Source organism: Synchiropus splendidus, chromosome 18, assembly GCF_027744825.2.
Source record: "Synchiropus splendidus isolate RoL2022-P1 chromosome 18, RoL_Sspl_1.0, whole genome shotgun sequence".
Lineage (NCBI taxonomy): Eukaryota > Metazoa > Chordata > Actinopteri > Syngnathiformes > Callionymidae > Synchiropus > Synchiropus splendidus.
Genome location: NC_071351.1, coordinates 4,699,603 through 4,714,916, shown reverse-complemented (window position 1 = coordinate 4,714,916; position 15,314 = coordinate 4,699,603). Strand labels below are relative to the sequence as shown.

Genomic DNA, 15,314 nt, shown 5'->3' with positions numbered 1-15,314 from the left:
ACCACTTCTTGATGCAACTTCGCTGTAATTCACTGCAATTGCAACCCTTCTTCTGGTGTCGCCATAGCAACATGTATGATCTCCAATACTTCTAAAGCAAGTGATCAGTCCTTACAAGACGCCTGGATTCTTTTTTAATACGATGTTAAAAACACAGCCACAACTCTTTGTCTCATTATACACTGCAACAGTTAAAAGTTATTACTTAAGGGGTCAGATGTTTATATCTAATGTGTATATTTTTTATCCAATTTGTTTTGTACAATATGGCCTGTCATATTGCACTGTGCATTTGGAAAATTAGTGACGGTTTTATGAGGCTTCATGAAACAGCGTCCTTCTTTTCAAAGCTCAGTAGGTGGCGCTCTCTGGTGTGAGGTTTCATGGTTGTAAAAATCCACAGATTTTAAAGCAGAGGGCGCCATCTAGTAGGCTATGAAGAGGAGAGCACTGTTTCATGAAGCTTCATAAGCCCATCACTAGTGTCCATATTTTCAGAGCCCACTAGATGGCACCCTAAAATCTTTGGGAATGCAACAACCATTTCAATGAAACCTCACATTATTTTAAATGCTGAGCTCTGAAAACGAGGACATTGCTTCGTGAAGCATCTTCAGCTAGGATGTCACTAGTCACTAGTTAACATAGAAACCAGAGTTTCAAGTTTCATATTTGGGGGCGTGGCATCGAGAGGATTGCTCTGATTGGATAGAATGATCTAACTTTTTGGCAAATACTTCCAAGTAATACTACCTCCCTACGTGTGTACAAGGTATGAAAGCAACTGATCTGAGAGAGGTTTAATGTGCGCAGCATGTTTAAGATTTAATGCCAAGTGCTTTCCTCAGCTGTGCGTTTGAAGAGTGTTTTTGAAAACAGACAGCAACTTTTAAAACGGATTCAAATTATCTGTTTGCCAGATTGAAATGAACGCCACATCTATTTGAGTGTAGCCTATTTAAATATAAATGTTAAATAAGTAAAGGATTGCCAATGAATGGTCAAACATCTTAAAATTTTGGCATATAACATATAGCTGTCCATCAAAATGACCTATGTTCCTTCTGATCTGGGTCACTGGACTTGTATTGCCAGGCGATGAGCTTTGTTACCAAGGTACAGAGGCGACAGCATTAGACGTGTCAGTCATGCAAAGTCATGTACCACACAGTCTAGTAAGAGAGAGTGAATTTATTTAAAAATCACAGAACATGGTGGAGGAGGGATTCTGTTTAAAGATGAGGGGGGCGAGGAGGGGGGGGGGATTAGGGGTTAAGTTAAGAGGCGGTGTAGCATTTCTAGAGGACCAGCAGCTGCCAGGGAACAGCTGAGTGGCTGGTCCAAGACTGCCTTCGTCTTAAAAGGTTTGGACGGGTATTTATAGCTTCCACACCAAGCCACACAGTGACACCAGGGAGTGGGTCAAACATGTCGCTGCAAGATACCCGACACCCAAAATGAGGTTTTTGTTAGGGGTGTCACAATAATGACCAGCTTCGTGTGCTTTTTCAAATCAAGCCAGAGACACCAAGGAATGTAGATCTGGTCTCACTACTGAACGTTTTCCATCATCTTCAGGAATTCTGGAGGAAAAACCAAACGCAGTTTCAACAGAAAAGAAAAGTTTTCCAGCATGTTAGAAAGTGCTGGCAAACACAAGTTTTAATAGAATACAATAGATAGATAGATAGATAGACAGACAGACAGACAGACAGACAGACAGACAGACAGACAGACAGACAGACAGATAGATAGATATATAGATAGATAGATAGATAGATAGATAGATAGATAGACAGACAGACAGACAGACAGATAGATAGATAGATAGATAGATAGACAGACAGACAGACAGACAGACAGACAGACAGACAAATAGATAGATAGATAGATAGATAGATAGATAGATAGATAGATAGATAGATAGATAGACAGATAGATAGATAGACAGGCAGACAGACAGACAGACAGACAGACAGACAGATAAATAGATAGATAGATAGATAGATAGATAGATAGATAGATAGATAGACAGACAGACAGACAGACAGATAGATAGATAGATAGATAGACAGACAGACAGACAGATAGATAGATAGATAGAGAGAGAGAGAGAGAGAGACAGATAGAGAGAGATAGATAGAGAGAGAGAGACAGATACAGACGGACAGACAGACAGACAGATAGATAGATAGATAGATAGATAGATAGATAGAGAGAGAGAGAGAGAGAGAGAGAGAGAGAGACAGACAGACAGACAGATAGAGAGACAGACAGACAGACAGACAGACAGATAGAGAGAGACAGATAGATAGATAGACAGACAGATAGATAGATAGACAGACAGACAGACAGATAGATAGACAGATAGATAGATAGACAGACAGATAGATAGATAGACAGACAGACAGACAGACAGATAGATAGATAGATAGATAGATAGATAGATAGATAGATAGATAGATAGATAGATAGATAGATAGATAGATAGATAGATAGATAGATAGATAGATAGATAGATAGATAGATAGATTAGGTTCTTACCATCAAAATCAATCTTCCCATCTTTATTTGTGTCTGATTCCCCAAACATTTCGTCGATGTCTTCTTCTTGAATTGGTTCTCCGGTCATGTGGAGAATGTCTCCAAACTCTTCCCTGTCGATGAAGCCATCACCGTTCCTGCAGGAAAATCAGAATCAAAATGTGACTAAACTGTGACTGCGCACTGGCGCAAACTCACATCAGCATACAAAATTTGCCTAAGGATAGTCCTTATTGAGCTCATTTAGAAAAATGTCATTTTGGCTCTAGCAGGACATACTGACCTCTAGCGGTCCTTAGAATGTGCGCGCTTTCCTATGATTTATTGATAGTTAAATGAGTGTCAACATTAAGTGTCAACATTTTGTATTTGTTGTGTCACTGAATTTAGAAAAAAAAAAAAAAAACAACAACAACGATTTAAATAGAAAAAAAAATCACAATCTTTTTTTTAACATGGAAAATATCTCAATCTCCTTTGCGTCTATAGGCGATTCATAACATTGTGAAGTTGCGCTCGTCGTTACATACGAGTTCATGAATGAAGTTTGGGTTGCGCAACAACTCTTTCCTCCACTAGGGGTCCTACTTGTCAAAGATACGGAAGCATTCGGAGAGCTCCTCTTCGCTCTTCCCAGCCTGGTCCTCCTTTAACTGCTGCACCATCATGACCAGGAACTCCTCAAAGTCAATGGTACCGCTGCCTGAGGAGAAGAGTGAATACTGTCAGCTCATTACCTGGGAAAAGTACCGGTGATGGTGTGCTGATGCCAGCGCCATATTGCCTCACCTCAACTTTATTCACATCTAGATGTGATAATAATGTGATAATTATACATGTTTTTTCCGCATATGTGAATAAGCAGCATGTTTGCTGATGCAGCATTCTCACCATCCTCATCCACCTCTTCAATGATAGCATCCAGCTCCTCCCTTGAGGGGTTCTGACCCAGCATCCTCATCACGGTGCCCAACTCCTTGGTGCTGATGTCACCGCCACCATCGGTGTCGAACATGTCGAAGGCGGCTTTGAATTCTGACGGAGACAAGGGTGGGGTTATTGGGATGAAGCAAAGGTCAATGTACGGTGACCTCAGGCAGACACACAGGGGGTTCAGGCTGACCTGCAATCATCTCCTCAGTCAGGAAGGAGCGAGCATCACTCTGGGCGTCGGTCGGCTTCAAGAAGAGGAAGAAGCACTTGGTTATACAAATATGTTTTGCTTTCCATGGTTGTCACGAGAGTCATCATGAACAATGGTTCTTCACAGTGCTTTGGAGGTGAGAATCTAGTTCTTATAGGAACTCTTGAGCTGCAGCATCCATTTGCTCCTCATGTTTTTGGAATTGTAATGACCGTAAACTACACTTGAATAATGCTTATCTTGAAATATCGCCCTCGTTCGCAGTCGGGTCAGGTGATGGTGCACACTACCGTCTTCACCACCACATAATACGACAAGTTTCCATTTCAGACCAGCAGCACGGGTCACTTTCAAGGCCCGGGTGCGTATTGTTGCAGAGAAAGATCTGAATCTGAAACCCAAAGCCGACTGCAAAGCTCACGCTGACAAAGTGCTGCAGCCAAGAACTGTAAATAGACTCATGAGAGAAGTCATGTTTAATCCTCCACCAGCTGTCTGCTGATGTGAGTGATGTTTTTCAAAGGGACAGCGACCCTGGCAGGAACATTCTCATCGCTGTTCCAACAGATTCCTTCATGAAGAGCTACATCTAAACAACTTTCCCTTGAATGAACTGCAACAATAGACACATTTGTTTTAAATCCTTTGGCTGCTCTCTACAGGAAAAGAATAACGTCAAGAGTCAACTAGGCATTCCGCTCACTTTTTCCACTATTATTGGCATCGCTTCCTGGATATTAAACTGAGGGAAATAAATGTGGACAGAAACAGAGTGTACAGTTTCAACCCTTCTCCCATCTATCAAACAGAAGCTGCGTAAAAAAAACCAAACATCCAGTTAGCATCCAGATAGAGGGAGGAAGAGTCCCTCTTGCTTTAAAGCTCGTCCTCCATCCTTGCATCTTCACTGCCGTCCTCCACTCAAATTGAAAGACACTGCAAATCCTTTGTCTTCCACTCTTACCATGGTGGTCAGCTGGTGTGGACAAGAGTCAGCAGCAAAAGCAGCAGATGTCAGAGAAAGAAAAGCTTCCTTCTGCTGGGTCCAGGATGCAGTGGCGCTTTAGTACTCTCTCATCCTGCTCACTCAAGCCCCGTCCTCAGACCAGGAGCAGCCAATCCAGAGCGCCTGCACCCTGGAACAATCCCCTGACTGACGTCCCCTTGTGTGGCTGGGCCTCCATCCATCCTCCAGTTAAGCCCGCTGACATTTATGTGAAAAAAAGAAAACAGTTCAGGGGTAATTTTGGCAGCATGTCATTGCAGATGGACACTCGATTCAAGTGTCCCCTCACACTCACACACACACAATGATTAGCACCTCACATTGCGCCTCCATCTGCCTGTCTCACTGTCCGCACCGCCCCTGCACACTGGTGACCTCGGTAACTGAAGAGCCGTGCCAAGCGAATTTACATTTCACACACCTGCACTTATTTATTTGGGATATCACTTGCACATAACTGAAACAAGTCAACAAATGATGAAGGGAGGCGAAGAGGAGAGTGCAGAAGAGGGGGCTGCCACCTAACAGGAGTGAAGCCAAGTGGATTTCACGCTACGTTAGCATGTCGACATTAAATGGAGCGATCGCATCACCTTTCAAGTGTAACGCCACATTTATCTCTCACACCGATCATCTTGTGACAGGCAAAACGTAGTTTATTTACCTCAGAAGTCGTTTTATATAGAAGCATTTTTATTGGGTAATAACAAAGCTGAGGTTAGTAGGTGTTGTTGCCTGTGATGTTAGGCTTTATGTTTTGGTTATGACACTAATACCAACATGACACTTCAATATGAACTGTGACTGATAAGTCCTGCACACAGTTAAGGGGGTGGAAGCCTGTGTTCACAGTGTAATTTGTCTAAAAACATATTAAAAATGAAGTTCATATGACTTCACTGAGCTCCTTGACATGAAAACGCTTAAACAAGTCGCTTCAAATAGTCATTTCATCGCCACATAGCCATGTTAGAATCGGCCTGTAGCTGCAGCTCCACTGACAACCAGTCATTCAGGGAAGCAAATGCAGACGACTATAGCGCTTCAAACCCACCTGACTGGTTTACACGGTGCTCTGAGAGAGTGATCTACTCGCTCAGGTTCCTTCTACTCCGTGTGTTGATCCAGTCTGTCTCATCTATCAGGCCAAACCTTCTGTCACCCTTCTCTGTCATCGCCATGGTCTTACCCCACGAGGCCAGGGGTAAATGTTAAGGTCCATGCCATGCAACTTATGTCACCTACTTCCCCGAGCGCCCGCGTGTGACTGACAGCAGCAGCTGAGTCTGGAACCATTCCAGCCGCATTCCTCTCATCATGTGGTGGAGACAATGCGGTTTGATCAGAGGAGGTCAAGTTCGCTGCAGGAATTGGACCCTTTTTTATTATTAATTGTCTTCCTCCTTCCTTGTCTTCTTCCTGAGACTTGAAAGAAAATCTGAAGGCAGACACCTTCCCAATATAGAGGTCACCCTCATCCAGTGCCAGCCGTTCTTGTCCAGCACTCGCCTCCCCCTGCTTTCCTTTTTGTCTTTTCCATAAATAATAGACCCCAGTCCTTTGGATATGCAGGGAAAACCAGTGCACAGGGGTCGCAACGTTTGCTGTTTCTCCATGCTGTTAACTAGACAATGCATGTTTGGGGATCTTTGAAGTTGCCGACTATCCATGAATAATAAACCTGCTACATTCAAAGACACGAGTTTATACTTTTGCCTGACGCTTGATCCAGGTAACTTCTCAGGATTCTCTATTCAGGTCACAGAGCATCACAGTCGCAGTGAAAACATATATTTTAAAACACATTTCTTCCAGAAAATACCTCTAATAGCTACAACAGACATCAAACTACGGAGGCTTGAAAAGAGTCAGTCAGCTGAGTCAAAGAGCGTTGAGCGTTATTTGGCGTCCAAGACTGAATGAGAGCAGCATCAAGCTAGTCCTGACACAGTGGTGAAGACAGGAATGCAGTGCAGCCAGAATTCTCTCCCACGTCACAAAACTCGCTTGTTTCGATCGAGCCATACAGGTTCGGCTTGTCATGCTTCACTGCTTCATTAAGTTGAGTTAAAAATATTTCCAGTCCTTTATTATGTCGCAAAAAAAAGGAACAAAGATGTGAAAGATTCATTATGTACTTCCTGATTCTTTGATATGAAGAACCCAGGTGCACTAGAATGAGGAAGTACCTGAGTAGGAGGGAGCAGACAGTCACAGGTAGCTTCACATACTGCTGCACTTCATCCGCATCTCTCCTCCTAGAAATATTTACTTTACAGACTTCACACTTTTACCCATCTGATGGATTTTGAACCCTTTCAAGATGGGACTATCGGTCAACACTTCTCTTCTCGACGTTCATCGACTCAAGGATTCCCTGAAAACCCTCTCAAGTTCATCTGTCAGTTCAGACCTGGACCTGGACCTCCAGCAGCCCCTCTAGATGAGGGTAACTGCTCCGACATCGATTGCGAACGGGTGACAATCGTCCTTCCTGCGCAGTGCACCGTCTACCAGCTGCGACTGCAAATATGCATGCAGGTACTTGGTTCCCTCATGTTGACGTCATGGTTTCAGGTGGGAACTAGGGTTGGAACTTTTAATCTGGATTAGTTGACTCTGCTGTAGTGAGATTAAACAAGATAAAACAAATCAATCCATTGACAGCCCTAGACGAAAGAGATTTTTCTTACATGATCACAAGCTGAAAGTTTTTTAAGTCAGAGTTTAGATTGAATTTTTTGTACCGGTCTGTCTTTCTCAGATACATCTCCACATCTTGAACAGAAAAATGTTGACTGACTAACCTGACTCACGTCCTAAACCGTCTCTTTGAAACTGTGTTTTTTTAAAACATGACCAACATAAGCACTGAAGGCTAAATGTTTTGTATGGTAGCCTTAGAATGACGTAAAAATAAAAATCCAAGGTTTTATGAGTAGGTTTCACCTGCATGTTGCCAAAGGCACGAATAAACTGCAGGATGTATTCTGAACACATCAGGGCGAGACTGGACAATCTGTGGAGGCTGATAGCGAGAACAATGGCCCAAAAACATCCGATATATCGGTCGACATCTTACCCTGTTCTATAAGCGTATGCTAACTTTTGTATCAATGTCTTCTCTATCACTGAAATAAAGGGGTTCAGGAAGGCCATTATTGATGACGTAAGTTTACTTTTTCATGCAGGTGGAACAACAGAACACCCTCCAAGACCCGCTCGCATTTTTGGATCCACAGAAATACTCCCTGCTGTATGCCAGGGGAGAAGACTGGTACGAAGTGTACGACGACTGTCAGATAATCAGGACGTTAGACATTCCGTGGACGTGCGACAGCACCGCCTGTCTCACTGCACACATTGTCATAGCACCAGTTCTGACCGTGGCCTCCGAGGAAAAGCAGAAGCAGCAACAGATCATTACCTACCTGATCGGTCATGACCTGGAGAAGGACGCCTCGGACCGACTGGGTGAGCTGACGTTCACCCGCAGGAAGCTTGCGTTGCCCAGGAAACTGGAGTTGAAGAATCGGAATGACTATTTGTACGCAACAGAGCCCTGGGTTACAAATGTTCCTCTACCAGAGGACCTGCAGAAACACCTAGACCGGAAACTGACTGTCACCCTCCATTACATGAGCGAGATCAGCTTCAGCACTGAGGTGACGTTGAACGCCACGCCTGCCGAACTCCTAGGCATTTTCGAACATGTGATGAAGGACCAGAAGCGGGCCTATGACACCACTGAGAGCTTTGTTCTACAGGTCTCAGGGAGAGAAGAGGTTCTCTCCGGAGATCATGCCTTGAAGGAATTTCTCTGGATTCATCACTGTCTGAAAACCAACAAAGAAGTCCACCTTTTCGTTCTACCTATGTCCCATCTGGTAAACGAAGCTGTCACGTTTGAAGACTTGCCTCTGGTCGATGGCTTCAGCGGGCAGTTCAGCTCCCATGAGGACCTATGCCTGGACAGGAAAGATGTGGAAGATATCTTCATGATATCCTTGTGGGACTGCAAGAGGAAACTGAGAGTCAAACTGCTGGGGATCGACATACCGAAGCTTCCAAACAAGTGCCAGCAGACAGTTTACGTAAACGCATCGATACTGTATGGAAACAAAGTTCTTTCCACTGTATCTTCTGCTCCGAAGAGCTTAGCGGATGAAGTCCTCTGGAATGAGTGGCTGGAGTTTGGTGTGTCCCTCAGAGATCTGCCGCGAGGAGCAAAGCTGGGCTTCACCGTCAATGAGCGAGTCATCGATAGCTCCACTCTAACCAGAGATTCAAAGGCCTCTGTAGCCAAAGATTTAAAGGGCAAAGTGCTCTACTTTGTAAATCTTCTCCTGATCGATCACAGGTCAGTTCAAAACGTCAATATTTGATCAGCTTCTTTTGTCCAGCTGGAGCTTTTGCTGTCAAGATAAACTGGAACAAGAATTCTAAGCAGCAAATAAAGTGCACAGTAAGTGTAACTTATGATCCTCTGCTCCTGCAGATCCCTCCTCAGCCAAGGCTTCCACACTCTCCACATGTGGTCGTATCCCCAGGACGGGGAGGCCGCCACCTACCAGGCTGACAAGCTCTCCTCCGCTGGAAACCCAGACATCGCAGACTCCATGGCCATCACCTTCTTTCTTGACCAATACAGCTTTCCCGTCGTGCTCCCCAACCAATCCAACGTATCCGTCAGTTCTGACACACTCACCTTGAGCTCTCCTGTGCAAGCAGCACCATCTTCACCCACAGGCTCTCCGGAATCTTCTCCAAAGAACGCGGTTGACGCCAGTACTCTGAAGCACAACATGAAGCGATTGAGAGAAAACAGCATCCGATACGTTTCCAACCTGCCTCACTTCCTGCGCAGTGTTGACTGGGTGGACCACTGGGTGGTCGAGGATGTTCACTGTCTGCTGAGAAACTGGGATCCAGCCGAGCTGGAGCTGACAGTGGCTCTCGAGCTGTTGAGCGTACACTTTGCAGATGAGGTGGTCAGGAAACTGGCAGTGCAGAGACTGGAAAGATTGTCCAACAACGATGTGTTAAAGTATTTGCTGCAGCTGGTGCAGGTACAGACTCTCACTGCCTTAAGTGTCACATCTCTGAGAATAGAACACTGAAAATAGCGATTTTGTAAGTAACTTCTTAAAGAATTTTGATGAAATATAGGTTATTTTAGTGATGAAATTACAGTCGATTTAAAGACAAAACGTGTCCATACACAACACTTTTGGTCCTTGATAGTTATTCCAGCGTGTCTTATGTGATACTCTCAAATGTTCATGACGCAAGTATGTGTGATGACGTCTCAACTCCTACTATTCTTCCAGACACTGAAAGTGGAACCTTACCATGACAGCTTCCTTGCCCGATTCCTCATCCAGAGAGCTCTGAGGGTGAGTCAATACTGTGATGCAAACGCAAATGTTAATGTCCTGTATTGATCTACAGTGGAACACAGCACAGTCACTGAAGAGGGAAGCAAGTCTGTTACTCATTTTGAATTAATATAAAACACTAGTGGACTACGATGGAGAGAATTAAAATTTCATTTCATTTATCTGGGTTCAGAAGACGTTCATCTTGACCATGGATTTATCCCACATGTTGAGCTGGCTCTAGAACTGATCCATATCAGTAGCCTACCACCACAAATGGCTCACTGACAGATCGATATTGTATCGGAAATGCCTGCATTACAGTGAAGTATTGTGACAACATGCTGTCATTTTTGGATTCTCCACAGAGCAAGAGAGTGGGACACTTCTTCTTCTGGTACGTCCGCAGCGAGGTCGCTGGTTGTCCGTTCTTCCGCCAGCGAATGGCGGTGATCCTGGAGGCCTACCTGCTGGGCTGCGGACAGGCCATGCTGGACAGCTTCTGCCAGCAAGTCCAGGCGGTAGAGGCCTTGCGCGAAGTCACCTTAGCCATCAAGAAACTTTACCCCGATAAAACTGACCTTCCACCTACAGGTGAGAGGTCTCTCCATTAGATAGGAATTTTCAGTATCACATCCAAATTTTAGGAGTGGAGAAGATGAGGGACCTTGTCGATTTAGGATAAGCATCTCAAGTTAATCGAAACTTTTCACCCAAAACCTCAGGATTAAGGTTTGCAGTTTTGTACCCGAGAATAGACAATGGCAGAGGGAATCTTTGAGTCAGAAGGAAGGAAAGAATGGGCGAGGAAACCAGCAAACATATCCCCACGATCCAACTTGACTCAAGTTTATATACTTACTTATTTAGTTCTGTCCTCTGATGTCTGTAATTTCAGCTCCACTCAGACTTCAAGAGCTTCTACGGAACTGTAATCTGCCAAAGGAGTTCCTGCTACCATTTGACCCCCGAATCAAAGCTGGAACAATCCTGGTGAGCTTTTGTTTTTCAGGACGGATGAAAGTACAGGGAAAAAATATGATCCACATTTTTGTGTATTACTATAACATTCCAAATAATAACGTTTTTTAGAGATTCTATACTTTTTGTTATACATATACACAGATTAGAAATACCCAAATCTCTGTTATCTTAAATAAAGTACAGCTGTGTATGCTGTCAAATGGATGCATTAACATCACCAATAGTTCCATGACAGTTTAGTGCACAGTTTATATGAAAACCATATTTTCGTACTTCCTTTAAATAACAGAAACGTCCAAGCTCGTATCACATTTGCAGTTCTCATAATGACCGCTAGATTCGAAGGTCAAGTTCACTTACAATCCACTAGAGGGCAGCAAACTCCTTCCGAATTTTCATAGAACTTTTTTTTTATGAACGTCACGTTTTTATGTTTAATTTCACTGACTACACACCTTGCACAATCATGTAGAAGAAACATGTGACATGATGCTGTCAAACTTAAAATGTAAAATGTCATGTTCTTTGATGTATTTAACGCAGCTTGACAAATGCAAGGTGATGGCCTCCAAGAAGAAGCCCCTGTGGTTGGAGTTCTCTGCCATGCCCTCACCCACACCGACCACACCGGTGGGCATCATCTTCAAAGAGGGGGACGATCTCAGACAGGACATGCTGGTCATTCAAGTGAGACCAGCCTTCCAGATCCCCAGACTTCAAAGTGGTGATTTACTCATCACTCCCTTTTCTCGATTTCTGTCCAGATGCTCGTGTTGATGGACTCCATCTGGCAGGAGAACTCTTTAGACCTGAACCTGATTCCATACGGCTGCATCTCCACGGGATATAACATCGGTACTGATGAGACAGAGGGATAAATCCCTGCCTTCTTTGCAGAATCAGAGATGATGTCAGGCTGTTCCACAGGAATGATTGAGATTGTAAGAGACGCCGTGACCATCGCTGCCATCCAGAGGAACCGTGGAGGAACCTCAGGAGCTTTCCAAACTGAAGCTCTGTTTGAGTGGCTCAAGTCCAAGTGTCCGCTGCAGGAAATTGTAGGTGGCTGACGGATTCAAAAGTGATCTGTAGGACATGTATATTAGCTTGGAGATTTTTCTCTTGGTTGCAATCCTGAATGAGTGGCTTCAATGTGGAATATGGTCTTCAGCATTTCCAAACGGTGGAGCGCTTTGTGAAGTCCTGCGCAGGCTACTGTGTTGCCACCTATGTGCTCGGGATTGGAGACAGACACAACGACAACATCATGGTCACGGATGGAGGTAAGTCTCACCGATGATGCTGCTGCTCTTTCCACCCCTGAACTCATGAGCTTCCATGTCTCGCCAGGGAACCTGTTCCACATTGACTTCGGTCACATCCTGGGGAACAGGAAACAATTCCTCGGCGTGAACAGGGAGCGCACGCTGTTTGTCTTGACTCCTGACTTTGTGTACGTCATGGGAAGGGTTAAAGGTCGCAAAAGTCTCTACTTTCAGCGCTTTGTTGTAAGTTACTCCCCTGTCTTTGGTTGAAGGGACGTCTCTGATGTTTGTTTTGCTTGGACTCCAGGACACCTGCATTCGGGCCTACCTCTCACTGCGCGCACACTCTCACCTCCTGATCAATTTGTTCTCCCTCATGCTTCTGACTGGCATCCCGGAGCTCAGCGGCGCAGAGGACATGCGGTATCTGCGAGAGGCGCTGCAGGAAGAGCAGGCTGAGGCGGAAGCTAAAGAGCATTTTCTGCGGCAGATCAACAAGTGCGAGGAGCTTGGCTGGACTGTGCAGACCAACTGGTGGTTCCACCTTCTGGTTGGCATCAAGTAGCAAAACACTGCACCAATTTCTCATCTAGTCTGCATACTTCTTCCATGTAAATACACATGGCCCTGCATCAGCGACTAAAACAATGGCACTTTTTTTCTAATCTTGGATTGAAATTCACCACGACAGTTGATGTGAAAGCAACTCTGAGTGTTATTGGAATCAGAGCAGTAAAGTCTGGGTTGGTTTATCACTGACTGGGGTCCAGATTGTTGTTGTCGTCATGCTTGTTTTCTGGACTCAGCACCACCAAGTTTTCCCCCTGAAGGATCTTCATTCTGGGCAGGGCAACAGGTATTGGCACAGACAAATGAAGCTCTGAAGAGTGTCCTTGGTCTGGCCCAAACCTTTTCCCTGGTATTTCACGTGAAGGAAAGGTTTACCCCGGAGACCATTGTAGTCTTCACACTTCCAAGTCCTGTCTGCCACGGCAGTGCCTCAACTTTTTTCTTGAACCTTTGCTGCCCTTCTTTTTCAGCTATGGAAAAAAGGTTGCACTTCAGGGTTGTTCTCCGCGTCCGCACTAATCTTTTGGGAATGAATCCGCTCCTGCCCAGATTGAAGCCACTTTCTCAGTGTGAAGCAGATAAGAGAGTAGAATCAAGCCTGTCCTCAGCCTCTCATGCAGGAAGTGACCTTGAGCTACTGTTCTCTCCTCCCCACAATCATTGGGTGTCCAAACATGAAGGGCAAGGTTGGGATCCGTCTGCATCCAAGTCTGAAGAATTCATGTCTGAACATCGTCACAGGAGCAAGTCAATGATTGGCCTCAGCGGAGGAGAGTGAACCTTGAACCGATTTACGCCATGGCAGCGGTGGGCAGCTATGGGGCCACATTAGAAAAACTTTTTAGCATCATAAAACAAGGACAAAAATAGTGAGAAGTGCATTATGTTGTATGCAAATCAAATGTTCTTAATTTAGATCATAAACCACTTGTATGTAGCATATTTAGTAACTTTTTGTGTACTTTGAGGGTCAAGAAATTTATAATTTTACTGTCACTATGGGGCAGTTAAAGAGACAGATAAAATAGGAACCTAAACAGGGGCTGTATTGACTCAACTAGCAATGAATGATTTTATATAAAGAAGAAAAAACTGTCCTTTGCAGTTTTATTCTGAGCTCATGAGCATAAACGGAGGCACAGGCCTCAGTAACAAAGCTTCCCATATTGCTGGTGGTGAATGCACCAGGAAGTAGATCTGTATCAGGGTTGAAACGGAGCACGGAGGAGGATAAATATCTTTTCTCTACCCTCCAGATTCTCAACTTTACTCTGTCCCTTCCAGATTTTCAGATTCCAGCCATTCCTCAGTGCACACTATTTACTTTCCTTGTCTCTGTTTTCCAGCCTCCCTCTTATTCATTTCGCTAAACATGGGCTTCAACTCATTAACAGTCCAGGTGTTTCACCTTTCACCATTTTCCTTGTCTCCCGTCCACACACACACACACCTCCTCGGGAGCGACTCGGCTGCTGGAGGATGTGTATCGGGTGACTGGTCTGGCACCACACGATGAGGGCCGGTGATGGAGATTGTCATCATCTCTTGATAATTCTGTTGTCCGGTCCTGTTATCTCCTGGTAAACACGGACACGGTTGAGGCCCGCGAAAGACTCGGCTCTGTCTTCACCCGCAGTGTTTGAAACTCACTTTTATCATCAGTAAATAAACAGAATATGATAACATGAATTGGATTCAGGGTATTAATTAGAAATATATTTTTATTCACCACCTGAGCAGAACTCGGCATCACAATGAGGTAATAAATATAGAATTAAATCAGGACATGAAAGTGGAACTACACATGCAAAATACACAGTGCAAATAAACAGATGCCTCCGTAGGAGAGGAATGAAACGCTCGGGAAGATCAACCTTTATGGAAGAAATGGGAGACAGGGTTACATCAGGAGATTGGAAGGATTCCTGTGGAATGGCAGGGCTTCATATTTCTTCCGCTCAGCCCTCCAGCAACATTTGTCTTTCATCAGTTCCCCAGTCATCATCCTGGAAGACGCGAAATACTGTTTGTAGTATGACTCCGTTTATGATTTGACACATTTCCTACATGAGTTTTCTATGAATAATGTCGGTGGAAAAGGTCACGGTTCAGTCACTTTCCCATGACATTCTGCAGGTATTTTCCATATATATATATATATATATATATATATATATATATATATATATATATATATATATATATATATATATATATATACGCAAAATAATATTTTTGTTGGGTAAAGTTTTTGCATTTTCTTATGGAGACAGTTAAGATTACTTCCCTTGTATAGGAAACAAGGCGTGATGAAGCAGGGGATTTTTGTTTCTCTGTGATCTTCAGCAGTGGCTGGGTGGGGTCTGGCTCCGAGGAAGGGACCTACCTGCGCCGTGTTCGCCCCGCGCAGTGAGTCTTGAGGT

General features: G+C 44.3%; 2 protein-coding genes across 2 annotated transcripts; one reads left to right on the top strand and one right to left on the bottom strand.

The window, feature by feature from the left end:
• Nucleotides 1-161: 161 nt before the first annotated feature.
• On the bottom strand, nucleotides 162-4,812 carry LOC128749307 (troponin C, skeletal muscle-like). Its single transcript, XM_053848760.1, has 6 exons — nucleotides 4,653-4,812; nucleotides 3,668-3,722; nucleotides 3,436-3,579; nucleotides 3,133-3,247; nucleotides 2,545-2,681; nucleotides 162-1,583 (listed from the first exon to the last, which is right to left on the bottom strand). Exons 1-6 carry the CDS (start codon nucleotides 4,653-4,655, stop codon nucleotides 1,552-1,554), a joined length of 486 nt encoding a protein of 161 aa, XP_053704735.1. The 5' UTR covers nucleotides 4,656-4,812; the 3' UTR covers nucleotides 162-1,551.
• Nucleotides 4,813-6,910: 2,098 nt separating this feature from the next.
• si:rp71-17i16.5 (phosphatidylinositol 4,5-bisphosphate 3-kinase catalytic subunit gamma isoform) lies at nucleotides 6,911-13,388 on the top strand. The gene is made up of 12 exons (XM_053849290.1): nucleotides 6,911-7,235; nucleotides 7,886-9,054; nucleotides 9,193-9,763; nucleotides 10,025-10,090; nucleotides 10,441-10,666; nucleotides 10,971-11,065; nucleotides 11,600-11,743; nucleotides 11,821-11,911; nucleotides 11,984-12,114; nucleotides 12,228-12,339; nucleotides 12,407-12,564; nucleotides 12,629-13,388. Exons 1-12 carry the CDS (start codon nucleotides 6,996-6,998, stop codon nucleotides 12,884-12,886), a joined length of 3,261 nt encoding a protein of 1,086 aa, XP_053705265.1. The 5' UTR covers nucleotides 6,911-6,995; the 3' UTR covers nucleotides 12,887-13,388.
• The last annotated feature ends 1,926 nt before the right edge of the window (nucleotides 13,389-15,314 follow it).

Coding starts and splice junctions, on each gene's coding strand:
- LOC128749307 (XM_053848760.1), bottom strand. Junction 2,682..3,132: donor TGCTTCCGTATCTTTGACAA/GTAGGACCCCTA, acceptor ATTTTCCTGCAG/GAACGGTGATGGCTTCATCG. Junction 1,584..2,544: donor TGGGAAGATTGATTTTGATG/GTAAGAACCTAA, acceptor TTTTTCCTCCAG/AATTCCTGAAGATGATGGAA.
- si:rp71-17i16.5 (XM_053849290.1), top strand. CDS start 6,996: ATGGATTTTGAACCCTTTCAAGATGGGACTATCGGTCAACACTTCTCT. Junction 10,667..10,970: donor AACTGACCTTCCACCTACAG/GTGAGAGGTCTC, acceptor CTGTAATTTCAG/CTCCACTCAGACTTCAAGAG. Junction 11,912..11,983: donor CTCCACGGGATATAACATCG/GTACTGATGAGA, acceptor GCTGTTCCACAG/GAATGATTGAGATTGTAAGA.